Source organism: Melanaphis sacchari, unplaced genomic scaffold (assembly GCF_002803265.2).
Source record: "Melanaphis sacchari strain LSU unplaced genomic scaffold, SCAv2.0 Contig305_pilon_pilon, whole genome shotgun sequence".
Classification (NCBI taxonomy): Eukaryota; Metazoa; Arthropoda; class Insecta; order Hemiptera; family Aphididae; genus Melanaphis; species Melanaphis sacchari.
Window position 1 is genome coordinate 1 of NW_020271179.1, and position 21,199 is coordinate 21,199.

Here is a 21,199-nt window from a genome sequence, read left to right on the forward strand (position 1 = left end):
TTTTTAGTTTTTAATTTAATTATAGATATTATTTTTATGACAAGCTGTTGATATGCCTTAGAAAATTGGTTTTTGTATTTGCACATTTGTTATGTTAGTGGTTAATATTTTATGATTTTATATATTTTTACTGTTTATCGTCAATTATATCCATGTTAAAAAAATTTTATTTACATAATTTATTGTTTTATTTTACATTGATATATTATTTTACAAAGTTTTTTAATTGTTTATCACTATATTCAATTTTCTTGTTGTATAATTGCTTGTTTGATCATATTTTTTAAAAGTTTTAATGTTATATGTTTATAATGCATTATTTTTGTATAATTTGCTTTCTGCAATCATTAATCAATTAATAATGTAATTTTTATATATTTATTTATAATATTATTTTGTTATTTTTTGTCTCATCTTTTACTTTTCAAAATTTTATAACTGATTTTAATTTATGTTTACTATTCATATGTTAAACTCTTTTGAATTCTTAATATGGATATTTATATTTAAGTATGAAATTGAATAATATTAATTTAATTTTTTTTTCAGCTTTTTGGCTGTAGATTTAGTATTTTTTAGTATTTTATAGGATATTATTTGATTATTTCAATGTTTTTGTTTAGAAATTCATTGACGCTGACGTTGAATGTTTATCGGAAGTACCTATAAATTCAAAACAAATCTTAAATCAAATTGAATCAGTTGTAAAAGATGTTTCTAACATAAAGGAAAAACACATTAATACTACTGAAGAATATGAAAAAATTAAATCTTTAATAGAAAAACTCCAAAATAAGACAAAATTAGTTAAAGGTCAGATTGATACTATCAATGAGGATGTTGATTTAGTAGATTGGCAAAATCAAATTTCAGCTATTGATAATGTTTATAAGAAATTAGAACAATATAAATCAGATTTTGAACTGTTAAAGAAAGGAAAATTATCAAATCAAGTTAGTAATTATTAACATTTTATTTTATTAATACTGTACACCATTTTGAATAGAATACTTAATATATTATTTATAAGCTTTAATTTTGTTTCTTTAATACTGATTACATTTATATTTTTTAGGAAAAACTCAAAAAATTGGGAATATTATTCACTGATAATCAATTAGTTATTGAAGAATTATATGATATTATAAGTATTCATAAATTAAAATATAACTTTAAAAATAAATTGCCAGACGACACATACAAATATTTAAAATCTGCGATTAAACTAGATAAAGAATTAGGAAATACCATTAAACTTTTTATTGATGAAATTGAAAAAGATAATTTCACCAATATGAACTCTAAACAATTAGAACTAGTTTGCGGACCTGTAAAAAATTGTAATAAAAATTCAAATAAATATTTCAACATCAAACATGTTCTGGTATGGTAGACTTTAAAATAATTTATTGTTATTTTTAATATTAACTTATCGCCTATGGCAATATTTTTTTAGGAGGATCTTGATAAATATCACCATATTGCTACAAAACTGGTAAACTTAAAAACATTATTGGAATCTCAGAAACCCGATAAAAATGTCATGAAACATTTGGATGTTGAACTAAATAATACGCTGTTAAATATAAAACAACTTTTATCTATTCAACATGAGTGGACTCGTTTAGAAGATACTTTAACAGCTGAGCAAAAATGGTTAGATGAAGTTGGAGTGTCTATTCTTGATCTAACGAAAATAACATCAATTAATTACGTTCAAACGCTGTCCAACACTCAAGTAAATATTAAATCAAATAATTAAATTCAGTATTTATTATCGTTTTTAAATATTACTAAAAAATGTTCAAACATTTATATTTTTATGGACTAATTTGGTAATATTTTTGACGTCTTGTTCATAGAATACAATCATAAATGTGACTATTCATCACGACAAACTTATATATTTGAAGCATATAATAGAAAAACTCCAGAATCAAATTGATATGAAACCATTATTGTATGTATGTGAGCAGCATACCAATGACACATTCAAATTGAAGAATAACTTAAAAGCAAAGGAAATGCGTTTGATAACTTTCAAGAAAAAATTTGACAAGTACAGCGATCTCAAGAACGATATTGAATCAAGTTTGAAAGATATTACAGCAAATCAGAAAATCATCGATAACAATGTGAGAATTATAACTATTAATAATTGTACTATATGTATTTATTTGTAAAATTTTTTATTAGATAATTCGATACGAGTTGGAGATTTTAGAAGAATCTATTAGAACTTGTTCCGATAGTTTAAATGAATCACTCGATATCTTACCTATCTCAAATGGGCAAAGTGAAATTGAAACCATGAGGACATTTGCAACAGAATGTAAAACATTAAAAGATAAACTACATAAAACAACGTTTACCGTGGACAATAGTGATATTTCAAAAATATTTAAACACCTAGAAACCGCTTTAGAAAAACCAAAAGAAACGTTATTGGACCATATTAAGGCACTTAAAGTATGTAAAAATAAATAATTTTTAATTTAATCTAAATTAAATTAAACTATTTTGTTCGATTTTCAGGGTATTTCATTTGAAATAATGGCCGTCGAGAGTCTTGAGAATAATAACCAACAATTGAGCGCCTTCAAAAGTCAATGTAATAGTCAACTAAAAGATTATTCAGATTTGAATAGTAAAACTGAAATATTACGTAATTCATTATTCGAACTAACTAACGATATAAACAATGTTGATTTCACTTTTTCGATATTGGAAAATGAATCGCATAAAGACAGGCACACTTCTGAAACAGCAATATTCAAAACGTACCTTGTAAGTTGAAATAATTATATACTTATTTAATTTAAAAAAATTATTAACCGCTTTTAAAACTTACAGCAAATTTCGGACAATATCAAAAATATGCAACAAACGCTATCGTTGACTTCTCAGCAGTTGAAACAATTAAAAGATAATCTTAAACACTTTAAAAAAGACAGAAAAACATTAGAATCCGAAGTGAATGAAGTTGAAAAACAGTATAAACACTTAAAAACAAAACATCAAAATACACTCAAAACGTTAGAAAATAAATGCAACTTTTGGACAATGGTCGATGAGCTATTATTAAAAATTAAAATTAAAAATAATCATATAAACAATTTAACTTTAATCCCATCGTACTCGGATACTCTAGCTGGAAAACATTTAGAAGCAATATTGAAGCACCTCAAGGTATGTATTTCAAGAGTTTTAATTTATAATAACATATTAATTCATATTATTATTAGACATGGTATGATTTTATAAATTTTGTTTAAATTAATTTTTTAGAAATTAAGTGGTGACTTTAATCAAAATCTATGTTTGCTGTAAAAATTATTTTTGATAACGGTTTCCATAGTAAACAATATCTTATTTTATTTGTTTACTTTTGACTTTCAAAAATTTATCTACGTAATAATATGAAAAAATATAAATAGATCTTTAAATCTATAAATAGTTATTTATTTACTACTGCCGATGTATGTGAATTAAAATACTTTTTTGTTACAAATAACAATAATTTTATCACTTTTCAGTAGGAAATTTTCTCGTAAAACTATACTATAAAAATCGTTTAAATAATGTCAATCACAATAAAATATTATAAAAATCGATAAAACTAATAAAAAAAAAAATGTATATAAAGACACTTTTTTTATAATATAACAACATAAATTTATAGATACCTCATAGTTCATACCTTGTCGTTAATCTAACAATAAAAATAATAGTATTTAAAAAAATTTCATTGTAACATGAGTGTCTCAAAACATTTTACAAAATTACAGAATATTATAATATCAAAATATTGTTCATATAACCACGACTTAAATGTATCCAAATAAAAATTTAAATCTTTAAATTAGTGATATACTTTTTTGATGTGTAAACATCTATGCTATCGGTTTGTAGTACGACCTTCTTGGGGAATCGAGCGTCAGGCGTAAGTCATGTAGATGTGAATGCTTGAGTGTGCGTGTGTGAGGCTATTGCGCATGGTATTCGTGCAGGCTACACAACATACATAATATAATATAATATCTAATATATAAAAATCTCGTGTCACAATATATAAATTATATATAATAATAAAAAAAATATTTATATATAAATAAAAATAAAAAAGTTAAATATAAATTTTAAAGAGAATGCGATCTTTGTATGATTATTGTTACCTTATTATACAAATTCCCACTCAAACCATGACATTATATTCCCCAATCAAAGTCGTACTGCAGCTAAGATGTTAACACATCATTCGTGAGTACAAAGGCATTCACATAGGTTTTTTTTTCTAAGTCTCGAATTACCGATTTGTGAACACAAAAATGCTTTCTCTCGCCTAACTTTAATATTGTGCAAGAGGTCCATAAGACACAATTTTTCGATATTGCCTAACAACAATAATATTGCCTCGTTAAACGACAATAATTTGACGGCGGAAGATTCGCCGATACACAAGTATATGCTTTGCAGCGTCGTAGTGTCGAACGCAGTAACTCAAATAGTAATATTTGAAAAAAATATTACTGACTTAAAGAGTCATTTCCATAAACGTTTTCCACCGACGACAGCTAATGAATTCCACTGATTTTCGACAGTCATGTACGGCGCATTCTTCCAACGTTAGCCAAGACTGAACGACATGTGCGTACGAAAATAAAACCATTCTATTTCCGGTACGTGTTCCCATCCCGTGTTCTGTTATAATATATACATATATATTATGACCGTCGGGGTAAGTGCTAAAGTATTTGGTGCTCGTATACATTTCGTCGGTCGTCACTTCGAAAAACGTCGACGATGCCCCTCGCAAACTGCAGTATACGTGAGCTGCTCGCGGGTCTCCTTAAACACTTCATCGCTTTGAACCGCAAATTGTCACCAATGCACGCCGATAAAGAATTATTCACTTCATAAATATTACGTTTATTAATTAATCGTAATATGTGATTTATAATATTGATTACATATTTTTTATTCACCAAAATTTGATACACTAGTTGTGGGCCATAGTCTAGTAGTCGATTGAGTACATGTGCCAACGGATTTGATACCCTAGCTAATTCTACAGATATTTTAACGTGTCCTATTTTTTATTAGATGATAAGCGGAGCAATGAATGTATTAATTCACAATAATATGTGTGTGTGTGTATGATGTTTACACACGACAAATAGTTGAAAAATACTTTATAATGATGAATTGGGTCTAGTTTGTAATTTAAAAAGGTTTAAATTAAAAATACCTAATATTTTTTTAGGAAAAAATGAAATGTTTAGACATAAGTAAAGAGCGGATTTTTGGGTTCTTAAAAGCTTAAAATATGATGCTAATATGTTTTAAAAAAACCCTAAAATATTCTCTAAATATTCCTTAAATTTGTAAATATGCAGATAATATGATTTGTTTTTTTCCAAAATAATTCAATAAAAACAATAAATAACTTATGTACCGTTCCTTTTTGGTAACATATAGAATATTTAATTATAAAAAATACAAAACAGTTCATAGGTATATGAATATTTTAAACTTTTGTTAATTTTCGGCATTTTAAAAAACAAAAATGAATATTACAAATTTAACTAAATCGTCAGACATTAAAGTTAAAATAATAAACAATATAAAAGTAAAAATAAAATAGATTTATTATTAGGATCATTCTTATTATGTTATTATAGGATCGTAAGTACAATCATGGATTAAGAGTAACAGAATGACCAACATTAGAAATTTGATTACAAACAAGTATATAATTGAATGATTTTTAATTTTTATCATTCTTATATAAAATAATTTTTTTTCTAGAAAAAATTGTTGCTGGAAAATATCACAAATCGATAAATTAATAATGTGTAATATGATTTTTTATGAACAATAATAGAATATATTCTAAAATATGAAAAATAGGCTAAATATTCTCTTCAGTCCAAAATATGCTTTAATATGCTAAATAAATTTTTTCCTACGAACTCTGTAATGGATAAATCGTCCACATTTTTCACTCTCATAAAGCTGCATAAAACCAATAAAAATATGTAAAAACTTAAAAATCTGCTCTCTAGACATAAGTAATTTTCAAAAAAATCAATTTTGTGTTTTCGTATAATTCAAAAACAAATAACTGTAGATACTTGAAATTTTCACCAAAAATGTACCTATATGATAATTTTTTACGTATAATAACATTTTTTAATTATTATGTCATGTTAAAATATTTTGACTATTTTTGAATTATTTATGACATTTTTTTTTTATTTTTTATTTTATTTCTCTAAATGACAATAATAATAATGTTTACGCTTGGTAAAAAAAAGTTTGAAAATTGTGCACAAGATCTCACATATTATCTTATTTTTAGCTATATAAAAATATTTAAAAGAATTAAGTACGTACAATTTATTTTGTAAGCATTTGAAGAAGAAATTTCATAATTATTTTATTATAATTCAATAACATTATTCGTAGGAATTTGTTACCTACTAGTATGTATACTATAAATTTTACTATATGTATGCGATTAAATTTTCAAAATATGTAGATTAATTTATAATATAATTTAATGAAAATTGATTACATTCATTAATCAACTCGACACTTACTGTACTGTAGAATGGTACCCACTAGCCTACCGTTTTGGAGTCGATTGCTTATGGCGATGGCGGTATGCTATTTTAATCAATGGGCTGACGAAGATGTTTAAAATTGGTCACTAAGCAATAAACCTTATACCTACTAATATTATCTCTAAATTCTCACTGTAATATACTTTAAGTGTCACTATACCTATATTACACACACATGTAATTTCCCATGATATTATATTTAATTAATTGAATATTATTTATTAAACATCATACATTTTTTTATGGTTTTGCATTTCGATGAATTTCATTATAAGTTTAAAATATGTGAGATCTGAATAAATGAAAGATATCACCAATCTAAAATTGTAATCTCTTATTTTGAACACTTATATTTTAGACATCAATACATTTACCTATTATAAAAGCTTGCTTAATTGCTAATTTTGCGTATTTGGGGGAAAGGTTGATATGATTTATTTAGACAAATAAAACTTGAACATGATTTTTTTATAATATACTTATTTATTTATTTCATTGAATATTTATTTGTTTGTATACAATTTTATTATATTATATGTTTACACTTTATTACCATTCAACACCAATTTTCAAATTATATACACGATTTAAAAAAAATGTAGTTTATTTTGCATATTTGTCTTTGAGTTTATTATTGTATGCATATTTCATGGGTTCTGTAATATTTCTAGTTCATTAAATTCATAATCACTGAATTAATAACAAAAAAAGATGATATTTTAATTTGTAGTCGAACGATTGGATTTTCATTTCCATATTATTGTCGCACCAACGTAACACTTAATTTGAAACCTATGAGTTCGATTACATTTATACAGAGAGAAAAAATATTTTAAAATTCAATCTAACCGGAGCTATAAAATTATCTATTCGAGAAGTATGATTTTAAAAATTAGTATAATAGGTATCCACGTCCATAAATGTATTGCCAATATAACTCCGATGCACATCTACAATTACAGTTGTTTTAACACACGCGTTCGGAAAATAAAACGTGGCTGATAGACGTAATGCCCCCGTACTTCGTTTATCGCGCCATTTATCCGTGTACTCGTATTATGATGAGCGACGAGGCAACAGCGACGACGCTGCCGCCAGCCGCACGCGATAGTCTCGTGCCGGCAGTAGTACAGTGTGTACGTGTCAAAATTTTTTTAAATTTTTTGTAGTGAACGCCGCCGCTGACACAGTTTTTGTGTGGAATTCGTGCTTTCGGCAGCTGTGTACACCCAAACGCTGCAGCCCGGCTATAGGACCGAGTAAAACGATTGGGTAACACTCATAATAACACGACAATAATAATAACGATTAATACAATAATAATTATTGAGTACCGCTGATGATGGATTCTGACGAGAAAATAAAAAAAATTTACGCGAGGTTAGATTAATTGTTAATAGTTAACGGCTCGTACATTTATCTATTACGCAGTGTACTATACCGATATTGAATCTAAAATAAAGGTATATAAATATTATATTATAGTAACCGGTTTTAAAAAAATTCACAGTCAATTTATTTAATAAAATGGGTAAATTATTTTTTCTATAAAAGTTGACTCAACATTTATGACTGTCGTTATATTATATTTTATTTATTTTTAATAAAGTAAAATTATATGATTCTGGATAAAAATAATTTAATTTATAAATAATCAAATTTTCAACATTTTTATTTTGATAATACTAAAAAATGCATAATAATTAACTATAAATACAAAACCTCCGTTTAGGAAGTCAAAAATCTATTTATTTTTATTTATAAGTATACACTAATAATTTTACCCACTATTGCAAAATAATTGTGTTAAAAAACTGAATTAATAACAAAACGTAATCACTTTATTAAGTGATAATACTATGATATTTCATAGTAGGTAATAAATAATAATTTTTTAATTTATGAAACTAATAAATTTAATATTAATACAAATAATATTTTAGTGAGTAAAATAAGATTCTACTTTTGTTATTTTAATGAACATTATGTCGTACATTAATATGTATTTAAAAGTTTTAATTTTAATAAAAATTGTAATATTGATATTATTCCATAGTCTATATTAATAATTAAAATATATTTGAGTATAAAAATAATTCCAACTTTAACCGTATAATAATGATTAACATACCTACTGCCTATTTTTTAGATAAAAACATAAACAAATGGTATTAAGTAAACAAACTTTAGGTTACACAATTTAGCTGTTTATAATATCAATTTGTAGAACGATGATAACCTATATTTAAAAATTAAGTGATAAAAAATAATTTTCAAGCTTTAAATTTTTTATATCCTTAAAATATTAATTATTTCTAATAAAACAGAATTACAAATTAGGTTTAAAACTTTACTTAACTTAATTGAAATCCTATCTTATTTTGTCATTTCCAGTTCAAAGTAAACAAATATTTAAATCGAAGGTCTCATTAAGAATAAGTATTATTTATTTTAATGGGTTTTTCTCATACAGTTTGTTATCTTTTTACCAACCTTAATATTTTATTTACATTTCAAGTACAGTAATATTTTTTTTATAGTACCTACATCATAAATCGATATCGATATTGATTACATCATGGTTAACAATCACTCATTTTATTACTAACATAGTAACTGAATAATAACAAAATAATAGTACAGATTTAGTATTGATCATGAAAAAATATTTTGATTAAAATAATTGTTTAAAGAAACTATTAATATTATTTAAAATAAATAATTAATTTATAAAAACATTTTTTTTTTTTTTTTTTTTTATCTAATTAATTTATATAAAAATATATTACACTCATTAAAATTATATTATTGAAATCTAGGTATTATTATCTGTGTTATAATATAAGCATTTTTAAAATGCTATAAGTGTTTAATTTTTTAAATATTTTTCGTTATTTTTAAAAAAAAAATATTAAAATAGCTTTTGATAAAATACTATTGTTTATAATTACTATGATAGGTAATAGCAAAACTGTATAAACTAATTTTAAGGTTCATATTTAAATCTAATATTCTTTGAATTCAACAAAAAAAGGCTATTTATTTCCATATCTATAATAGTTTTATATTTTCTTATCGAGTTTTCTGTCTTATTATTCATATAAAAAATTCCAATTCAAATTAACACAAAATTTAATTATAGTTAAGTATAATCGATTATACATTGAATAAGTTTTAAAAAATATAAAATATTGAGGTGCAACTACTTTAAAAAATAATGATAGACATTATTTTTATTGAATTTTAAATTTCCTATACAAATATATTATTGTAATTTATATGTGCTCTAAATACTAGGTAGATACTAGCTAATTATCAATAATAATATATTATTCAGAAACAAAATATAAATAATAACAATCCTAATAATCTTTTAACAAATAGATATTATAATATTATTTTTAATTTCGCATACCAACACTTTTTTTTAGATACTATAAAGCATAAATATTTTTTTTCCATAGTTATTTACAACACTTAATAAATTCAATTACATAATAAGTATTGACGATATAATGTATTTGATGAAATAATAACTTCAGTATATTATACACACGAAGACTACTAAAATGTATATTATGCATTCTGATCATACTAAACAACATTAGCTTAATGAATAGCAAATAAAACACTTTTATTTTAACTTATTCAATGCCATATAGTTCACTGTATAAATAACTCATGGTTCAAGTCATAAAAACATACTACTCTATCATAAACTTAATAAATATAAAAACCATTTAAATATTTCTTAATCTATACAAACTCAGTTACTAAACATAATTTATGGTTTTGTGTGGATTCTGAGATAGCTAGGTATTTATTATTAACTTTTTTTAAATGGTTTATGGGACGTTTAAAAACCAAAAAGTTGAATTTATTACTCAAATAAGCTGTACATCGACCTATGCATATCATAATACTTTTTAAGTGATAATTATTCAAACTTTACGGTAGTTTTCAAGAAATTATAAAAATTTTTAAAAATTTTGGGAACGTTGAAAAACATTGGCAAAAACTTATTTAAAGTCAACATTTTTCGTGATTTTAAAGTATAAATATTTGTTGTTTAATAGTATATATAATTATTGTTTAATCAGTATATTTTAATTGAATATTTATCGTCGTTTTCACTAAACTGAGTATTTGAAATTCTGGAAAGTAGGAATTTTATAAATTATAATACATTCGCATTTATATTGCAAAACGTGCTATACAGATATGAACCGTACGAATATGTCTATAGTTAATGATTAAAGTATTTAATATAGAATTTAATCATGTGCGTGTATTGGTTACATGATTTATTACTTATGAGAATTATTTGACCACAATAGTAATTGGTCCGTTCGATAAAATAAAATACATACCAATAATACATTAATATTTTTTTAACGTTTATAATTTAATATTGACCATTGCTCTATTTTTAGGATGTACGCAGTTCTTACGACAAAGAGAATAAAGCTATTTTGGCTGATATTGAAACCCTGCATAGGAAAGGAGACAAAGACCAAATCGACGAAATAATTTATGGCGATCAAACGCAATGGAATGACACCGGAGTAGCTGTAAAACAATTGGTAGAACGTTATGAAAAGGCATCGAAAACGTTACACAGTTATCAACAACTTAAAGAGTCTACAAATGATTGGTTGAATAATAAACTTTTGTCGATTGAAACTACAGAAGATGTACCAGACAATACAAAGTCAATTGATAAACAACAAGAAAATCTTGTCGAATTACGGAACATGATAACAGACGTAGCTGAAACCATTGGATTAAATCCAGATGACGTGCCGCTAAACGAAATAGAAGAACTCAGTTTGAAACTAGAGAAAGTCCAAAAAGTTCTCGCCGCACTCGGAGATGTTGCAGATAAAAAAAACAAAATATCAGATAATATCGAAGATGCAAAACGACTTTTACATAGTATCGAAAAAGTATGTTCTCAATATTATTTAATAGAAATTATGAAATACATTTGATGAAAATGTAGTAGTTATACAAAAACTATAGGTATCTTTACCACTTATTGATTTGCCCTCTTTACTAATAATCCGATAAAAAGTTTTTAATGGTTCCTAGAAGTAAAAACAAAAGCGTGCGATATTCAACAAAAACAATTTCCGAAAACTTTTAGCACCTTTCCAGTGTTAGGTATTATAAAAGTTTAAACGTAATTACTGTTATTCTCATCTTTAACAAATAAAATTATATACACACTATATATGTATTTAGTTTGTTTATAATACCTACTACAAAATTTTGTACTCAAATTATTTATTTTATTGTTTAAATAATAATATTAAATGCAATTTATAAATTATTAATTATCTTTTTAGAATTCATCTAAATCTATCAAGAACAATGACGAGAACCTAAAGGAATTAAGAATTAAATTATTAGATTTGAACAAATCGAAAAAAGAGATGGACGAATCTTTCGATATAGATAGCTTTGAAATACCATTATGTGAAAAACGAACATACTCTATAATCGAAGTATTTCAGGTAAAATCGATTAGACGACACTTTATAATAGAATGTATATGAAAATTATTTTTTTCTTTTAGCTCTGGCAGCAAATATTCAAAGAAACTTTCAATCAATATCGTAGATTATCATGTTCTTTACTTGAAAATGAAAACAATGTCGCTATATTTGAACTATGGCATGACTATTTGATGTATGTACAAGAATTTTTAAAATCTCCTGTTCCTGGTGACTATCATTCGCTAACAAGCCATGAACGACTTTGTCAAGTACACCAAGAAGTATTGATCAGTCAGATGGATACTATACCCAACTGTATGAATAAGCCAGACATCATCTCTGAGCCAGTAGCAATGGAAAGATTTAAATCTTTAATGGATTTGCACAACGAAACCATGACAGAACTTGAAAACACTCATCAAGAAGTGTGGATTAAACTGGGCCACTGGAAAGAATACCGAACAAATGTCAAAAAATTATATGATTGGTTATGGAAAGTTGAAAAAGTTCATTCAAATTTAAATCTTAAGTTTATCAATACCAAAAGGCTTCCACAATTAAAATCTCAAATAACTGTAAGTATATCATTTCTAAACTTGAAACTTGATATTGTCCTGAATAAGATACAAAAATAATTATTTATTTATAACTTTATTTCAATTGTTTACCTTTCGTTTTTATTGATTAAAATTATTTTTCAGAGTCTATTAAATAAGTTGGCTGTAGAACGTTCTCAAATTAAAAACTTAGAAGAATGTCAAAATACCATCTTCGCATTCTGTGATAAATCTACGGAAACTGGATACAGAAAAGAACTGATAGCGATTAGCCAACGAGCCAATGAGATTCAAGCGTCATTAGAAGTTTGGAATGGTTATCTAGAAAACATAGAAAAGCTTACTACCTCTTTTGAAGTTCAAAACGCAGAAATAGATAAAGTATTACAAGATGTGCAAACTAGACTTGATACACTGAAAAATGAATTTGGATCAAATGAGGATATAGTACCATCTGATACATTGAACACGGAGTCCAAAAAAATACAGGAATTAAATAAAAGCTTAAAACAATTAGATCCGCAACTTTTGTCTATTACAGATATACGGGACAAGTTAAAAGATTCCTTAGATCCTAAAGAAATTCGTTTATTTGGCCAAAAACTTAGATTTTTAATATATCACCAAAAGGATTTACAATATCAATTGTTCTTGTACTCTTGTCAAATAGACAATATGTTGTATAAACCCCAAGAATTCACTTATAGGTAATGTATACTACATAATATTTTATTAACATTTTATTTACAATATTTTTTTGTCAATAGATACACTAGATTTAAGAATTGGACTATTGATACCGAAAATCAGTTGAAAAATTTAACTAAATCTTTGAAAAATCCACAATTTGCTATTGATGTATTAAAACCTGAATTTGAATCTCAGATTAATTCTAAACAAAAAGAATTTAATTGGTTAAATGGAGCTGGAAATCAACTGATTAAAGCAGAATCCCAATTGAATCCTCAACTAGCAAAAACTACTGAATCTTGTTTAAAAGAGATCAATGAAAACTGGAATAATTTAAATGGTTCATTGTATAAATATACTGTTGAATTACCTACAACAATTTTGGTAAATTTAAATTATATTATTTATTTTTTTGTTTATCATCTAATTTGTCAAAATATTTATTTTTAGAACACAAATAAATTGTTTGATAAACTCAATGCCTTCAAAATTTTGATCAGCGACTTAGAATCAAAAATAAATAACACAATAGTTTTTAACAATCGTTCAGAATATAACTTAAAAGAAGAATTGAAATGTTTAGATGTAAGTAATATTTAATTTTTATTTGTGATTAAAATTACTCCAAATAGAATTGAATTTCTTCTCAAAAAAAATTAACGATAATTTTTTAGCGATTCTAAAAAATAAATAAGTCGTGGTTTATAGTTCTTATTCAATAAATCATAAATTTTTAATATTTAAAAATTTATTTTTAAGGCATTAAATAATACATACAAAGAAAAACAAGGAGAATATAACGAATTAATAGCTGCATGTAATGAACAACTAAAAAGCGATGAGAACACAAATGATTCTGATACTACTCAAGATTTGCAGTGCCCGTCGAAAACCTTACCTATCAGGTAAATACTACAATAATTACAATTCATAAATTATTTCATAACTACTCAACTAATTTATGCTATACTTATTTTCAGCTGGAAGAGTTTAGAAAATAAAATTAGCGATAAACGTATTCGCGTATTAAGTGCATGGGAGGAACTGCAAACTATACTTGGCTTAATTGATGCAGATACAAAATGGTTGAATCGGTTAAATATTACCGTCGAAGAACATAAAAAAAAGAAATTTGTAGAACATAAAAGTTTGTCTGGTTTAATCAGTAATTTTGAAGTAAGTTAATAACAAGACCATACGTGATTTATTGTAAACAATTTAAATTAGTTTTTAATTACTAATACTATATTAGCAGGAACAACTAAACGCAAAAGACAAGTTTTCTAAGTTAGAACTCGCTGTTTCTATATCTCGTTCTACATATACTGCAAAGTTCATTGACGAAGAAATAGAAATAATAAGTAAAAAACGAGAATCTCTGTTGGAACAAATCAATATGATACTTATCGTTCTTAAAAAATCATTAACATTATGGAAAGATTTCATTAATGCACATGGAAGGGCTGTAGTGACCCTAACTCAAGTCGATACTAAACTGATTCAACTTGAGTTGTTAGATAAATCTGACAATGATGATGAAGGAAATATACATGTTATGGAGAAAAACCTTGGAAATTTACAGGTAACTGCATATTTACATATTTATATACTAATAAACTATAAAATTCAATAATAATTTAAACAATTTTGTTATATATTAATTACATTGGGTGAATGAGATTTCATAAAATTAAAATTATTTTATTTTATTTAGATATTAGAAATGGAGTTGAAAAAATATGGAGGACTTCTCGAGAAAGCAGATGCATTAGGTCTGCAATTAATGACTAATAGTACTCCTAGTGATATAAAAAATATTCAAGAAATGATTGACGAGTACCAACTTTTATGGAAAGACATCAACAATCGTATTGAAAAATTAAAGGTTACGTGTGTTCAAGAAACCTCGTGTAGAAAGAAGGTAAGCATTTAGTACATAAAATAATTAATTATTTTTCAATAATTATCATTTATTAAATGTTTGACTAACAGCGATCGGTAAACGAAGAAGTTCAAGTAGAAACATTGAAGATTGGCAAAGATTCACAAATACAAGTCGATACTCTTCCAACTGAATTACTCAGAAAAGACTCATTCCATTACGAATTACAAACAGCGATAGCAAACGCTGCTACCAACCTAAACGAGTTGGAATTAGCTATACAAAAGTCTGACAAGAACTTATCGAAAAACATTGCGACGTGTCAAATGTCCATAGACCTGATCAAACATCTCAGCGTCATATTAAAAACACAATGTGGAGTCTCCGAGTCCGACATAACCATAATCAGGTCTGAAGAGTTATTGACCAAGTACGAGGAGCTTCTTGTAAATTTCCGATCACAGCAGCAAGACGGTCCACCAAAGTGAGTAAATCGGATAGTTTAGTTTCAGTGCACCATTGATATGAATCATGATAATCTAAATAATTCCCTTGTTTGTTTTTAGAAGTAATAGTTCGGCGATGTGTCCATTGTGCTCCGAACAAAACTGGTCACAGTTCGAAAATGACATGTGGCGCTTAGAACACTGGATACAGTCGACCGAAGCTAAGCTGAGCGTCCAACCGATGGTACCACCATCTAAAATTGAACAACTAGAAGACGTCATACAAGAACACAGGGTATGCAATACGCATAGTACACTAAATAATTGGAGTAACGTGAACCATAGTTATTAACGCTTGCACGATCTATTTCATAAATAGGAACTCCTGTTGTACTTGGACAGTCACCGCAATATTGTGCAGTCGTTGAACGTAATTGGACACCATTTGGCCGAACATAGCAATGATGAGGAAAGAGCAGCTCAAATCAAGAACCGTCTATCTGCAACCAATTCTAGATGGGATCGTGTCTGTTTTGCGTGCACTGAATGGCAAACCAAATTGCAAACTGCACTTATGGAGGTATCAATCGTAACTAATTATTTAAACGTAATACTTTATAATATATTGTATGACAATTAAATGTCTAAATAATTCGATCACAATTTTGTCATAAAATCCGTAAGATTATATTTTTATATTTTTGTTATTTAGAAACATCTTTTACGTATTTGATATTCAAATTGGTACTTTATCTTCATACGTAAATCATTGAAAATAATATCATACAATTAAAATTCAATATATTATAAACCGATAATAATTTATGATTAATACTTTATTACTTTAATATAGCCTACAACCTAAAAATAACCGTAGCCTTAATAATATTACTGTATTTAACGTACAGATCGATCATAAATTATGTTTTGCGTTTATTTCAATTTCAGAACGATGAGTTTTACGGCGTAATTGATGAACTCGTCGATTGGCTTGACGAAACAGAACGAGCGATCAAGACGACCGAACCGGTAGACCTGGCCGAAGACACAGTTATCATTATGGACAAATTCAACAAGTTTAAGGTATATCGATACACGTTTGAAATATTAAAAAATTCAATAAACCAATAACAGTTAATAGCGTAATTTTTTTATACTTTGCTCTTTTATCAGAACATGCACGCGGAACTGGAGAGGTGCGAACCACGAGTGGTGTCGCTGCTCGAAGCAGCCGACTGGCTACGTCAGGCCAACGAGAAGACTGGCGCCGCGACGCGCTCAGCTTCCGTCGTAGCCTCCGCATCCGATCAGACCATCGTCGACTCTCACGCAAGACTGTCACACCTCAGGGCCCGGCTCACGGTGTTAATAAACATGACGGCTAGCTACGCAACGAAACTGGGCACAACTTTGGGCTACGATATGTCGCCGGACAACGTTTGCGTAAGACTCCACCAGGTACGATGCGCGGCGATCCGACCCAAGCCAAATATATTTTTCGCATATAAAAATATTATAATACATATACTAATAAAGGCAGAACAATGCGTTTTCGTCGGTGGTGGGCAGAGGGGGGGATGATTTCGCTTCCTCTTTTGAGAATTTTTTTTGAAAACAATTTCGCATTATATTCTCGTGTTATATCTGTGACCTGCATTAGCAGTTTAAAATATCAATACCTGTTTAAGACAATTTAAAAAGAACGAATTTCTATAAAATTTTATATCTCTGCGCCGCGTGTATAATTGGGTGTTGGTGGCACACAGAGATTTCTGTATCCATTTTATACTTTACTCGTTTTAAACGAGCGCGATTCAAAAACGAGTGCTCCTATATTTATCTTAGTTCTTCGTTCTCGAAGAGTAATTATATAGATGACCCGACCAGCGCTTCGTGACAGCTTGTATTATTGTCATTTTTATATTATTTTTATCCCAGTTTTATTCTCATATTTTTATTCGTTTTACGATATCGATTATTGTTAATTATTTACCTAATGCTATTATTTATGACTATTTTGAAAATAGATGTTTCGTTATTTTTACTATAATTATTTACACGCATTTGGACGGGACCGCGTTTTCACACACGTTCGCTTATATTATTATAACATTTTATTATTATTGCTTATTATATTATTTTATTTTATATATATAAACTGGACCACCAATAGACTTTAATATATATATATTTTATAACATATTAATATTTTCATAGGACGTGATCTACATATTTTACAGTTGTACGTATATTATATATACATTATATATTATACTGTATTTTCGTGTAGACCGTAACGTTGTTTTTTACTTTTATTTTACTATTATTTTTAAAGTATTTTTATATACATATATATATATTATTTTTGATACACATACGACATATACTGTCTTAATTAGTCTGCACAGTTTTTTTTTTATAATTTGTTGTTCCCGTTTTAAAGGTGGACGATACCAGCACTGCTATGAATCGATCCAACGAAGAAGAACTGAACACAAAGTAAATATTTTTGCACACTATTATTAGTACATATTTATTATTTATCAATGACACTTTTTATTATTTTTGGCTTATTTAGTGCATTTCTTAATGACAAATTAATAATACTGAGTATAATACAATTAAACAAATTATAAAACTAATATAAATAACGCGTAACCTAATTCAAATATGTATTCTTGGATAGACTTTTATATTTACTATACATGAGTGCAAATAAATGGGTTTACAAATATTTTAATTTAATTTAAATATAATATTAAATTTAATATATTTAATATAAATGTCAATAACCATTGCAGTTAATGCCTATAAATGAGTAAACAAAAATAGAGGGAGAAGTAGTTAAAATACATTATACGTTCTAATACCTAATTTAATTCTCTATACTCTGATTGTATTACACTTTTGAGATACAATCCTTCTCTGAATCATTCCAAATATATATATATATATCTTAATGATTAATTGAATTGAATTCTTACATAGATTGAATCAAATAATTTAATCATATGTACAACTTTTGTTTTGAAGTTGTATAGTTATTGAGTAATGAATATTTTAAAACATTTATGAACTTTTCTTTTACACTTTTCACACGTGTTAATTCCAAAGACACTATGCAGTTAGATACATCTGTGACGTTTAGTTACACGTACATATCTATATATATATATATATAAAGAGAGAGAGAGAGACATTTTATTTATGTGGGGATGAAAACGTTCTGAATTTAGAATTTGGATGCAATCCAACTTCCTTAATTTCAACTATTTTTGTATTACTACCATTATAGATCAACACTATAGTTAAATCAGTGGTTTCTTATAAACATAGCATTTACGTTGTTATGGTGTGGAGAATTGAGGGTAGATCTATAAATCAGCTGTATTAACAGTATAAATAAATATCAAATAAATAATAATAAATAACCAAAAAATATTTTCTAAAAAAACACACAGATTTAGTTGTGCATGTGGTGATAATAATTTTTTAACCTATAGGTACTTAGTATATGTATATTTGCACTTGATATTAAAATCCAGAAAAAAAATATACTGATGTCAATCATCATTCACAGGTCGGTGTCTATTGTAATGAATTAATTGTTAATTATATAGCACTTAAACTATGGGATTGACTCAAAACCGTGGTCTGGCACAGAGTTGGTGTGTTGAAAATGATAATTTGAAAATTTTATTTTTATTTGATACATTTAAAACACAAATTTTAAAAATCTTGATCTAATCAAAATATTGTCCCATTACATTTTACGTAGACTCAAGTCTTCTGTGCTTACGAATTTTGTAAACAGTCAATAATTTAAACTGTTTTCTAAAATCAACATACCTACCAATGGATAACAATATAATATGTATTTATTTTATATAATCCATAGTTTCATATAATAGTTGAATATAACGTAGGTTTAGATAAAAAAAATACCTAGTGCCGGATCTGGATTTTTTACCCATGACAAAGAGTAAAATTATGACTTTTGCAGTTTTGCCCCTTTCCTATCCCAAAAAATGTAAACTAAACATGCATAAAGTTCAAATTTATATTTTAATGGGCTTATATTTTTAAACATTTATATTATAATACTTAACAAGTACCTATTATTTGTGTGTATAGTCACAATATTCTAATTTTTAGTGAAAAAACTTTAACGACCTGATGTTTTCTTTTTCTAGAAGTTTATCTTTATAAATTTTGTATTGCAAAATTGTTTATTACATCATTTCATTCTAAACTTTTGGCAATGTTATTTTTAATGTAATAATTAACTGCAAATGTTCTAGTGTATTTTGAATTATTGACGATCATTATGAATTGATTAATTTTGAACAAAAAAAATTTCAACAATACCCATTTTATAACATTTTTTTTCCTTTTAGTAAAATATACAATTATTTTTAAAGCAGTTTAAAAATGTAATCAAAAATTATAGTTAGTACACAATATGTTTTATTATAGTAGGTATTTACTATTTATCATTAGCATTCCTATTTTATAAACTGCGAACTCTCTGGAAAAAGTTATACAGGAAAGTGTTTCCTCCCCTTTTCCCAATCATAAAAACCATAAATCTGACACTGGCGAATATACATTAGTCCTAAATAACCTGTTGGCGACTCGACGATTGGTATTTTATTTAAAAAACGACCGTAGCAAAAACTAGTTCTTTGCAAATACACAGATAACTTATTATTATATGTCACGCGATACGTGGTTTTTCAACAGTGCTGGCGGAGATGAGACGGTGCTGAGACGTGGCTACAGATTCTTCGGACGGGTGATGCGAGCGTCTCTGCCATTCCAGGTGTTGATGCTGCTGGTCCTAGGCGCAGCTTCTCTGGTTCCGATCGTCGACGAGGAGTTCAGCTGCATGGAGTCCAACAACATCGCTTGGAGCCTTTACCCGTTGCTCCGCTACCCTGGCGGACCACCACCCGTATAGAACAACCCCGATAACCACCTCGTCACCCACACACCACACGATCATACGTGTCTCCGTCCTCCCACCACCACCACAATCACCCACATCGATCAATATTTGGACCTTTATTGTCATTACTTTTTATAATTTTTATTCTTATTATTATTATTATTGTTTTACCATTATTTCTAAACGCACCCATACACATCACCGAGTTGAAATCCTTTATGATATATTGTTATGTTCGCCGTTTGTAATATTGTTTAGGTTATGTACCTTGTACCTCCGTCGTCTCAATGAACGAATAGCGATGACAGTGATTAAACAAAGCATATGTCATTAGATTATTGTAAGCCTATTTTCGAAATGTATTTTAGACGTACAAGATATATTGTCATGTAAAACGAACGCTTTAAACATTTCCTAAGTTTGTCCTTAGATAAAGTGCTTTAAGTACTTTATACAGTGTACCTACCTCTTACCGTCGCCGATTTTGTTTTTATTATTGGTAATTTAGTATGACACGTTCGTCTATAATATAGTGTAATTGACAGTAATTTT

General features: G+C 27.0%; 1 protein-coding gene across 1 annotated transcript; it reads left to right on the forward strand.

The window, feature by feature from the left end:
* The first annotated feature begins 1,203 nt into the window (after positions 1-1,203).
* On the forward strand, positions 1,204-21,199 carry LOC112596178 (nesprin-1-like). The gene is made up of 23 exons (XM_025341670.1): positions 1,204-1,384; positions 1,457-1,738; positions 1,863-2,135; positions 2,197-2,469; positions 2,536-2,787; positions 2,854-3,189; positions 11,060-11,572; positions 11,975-12,142; positions 12,205-12,699; positions 12,826-13,388; positions 13,449-13,755; positions 13,822-13,956; positions 14,131-14,276; positions 14,352-14,547; positions 14,627-14,953; positions 15,086-15,292; positions 15,364-15,737; positions 15,820-15,994; positions 16,079-16,279; positions 16,648-16,782; positions 16,873-17,157; positions 18,143-18,198; positions 20,443-21,199. The coding sequence occupies exons 1-23, from the start codon at positions 1,295-1,297 to the stop codon at positions 20,657-20,659; spliced, it is 6,006 nt and encodes a 2,001-aa protein (XP_025197455.1). The 5' UTR covers positions 1,204-1,294; the 3' UTR covers positions 20,660-21,199.

Coding starts and splice junctions, on each gene's coding strand:
- LOC112596178 (XM_025341670.1), top strand. CDS start 1,295: ATGAACTCTAAACAATTAGAACTAGTTTGCGGACCTGTAAAAAATTGT. Junction 3,190..11,059: donor CAATATTGAAGCACCTCAAG/GTATGTATTTCA, acceptor CTCTATTTTTAG/GATGTACGCAGTTCTTACGA. Junction 17,158..18,142: donor TTTGCGTAAGACTCCACCAG/GTACGATGCGCG, acceptor CCCGTTTTAAAG/GTGGACGATACCAGCACTGC.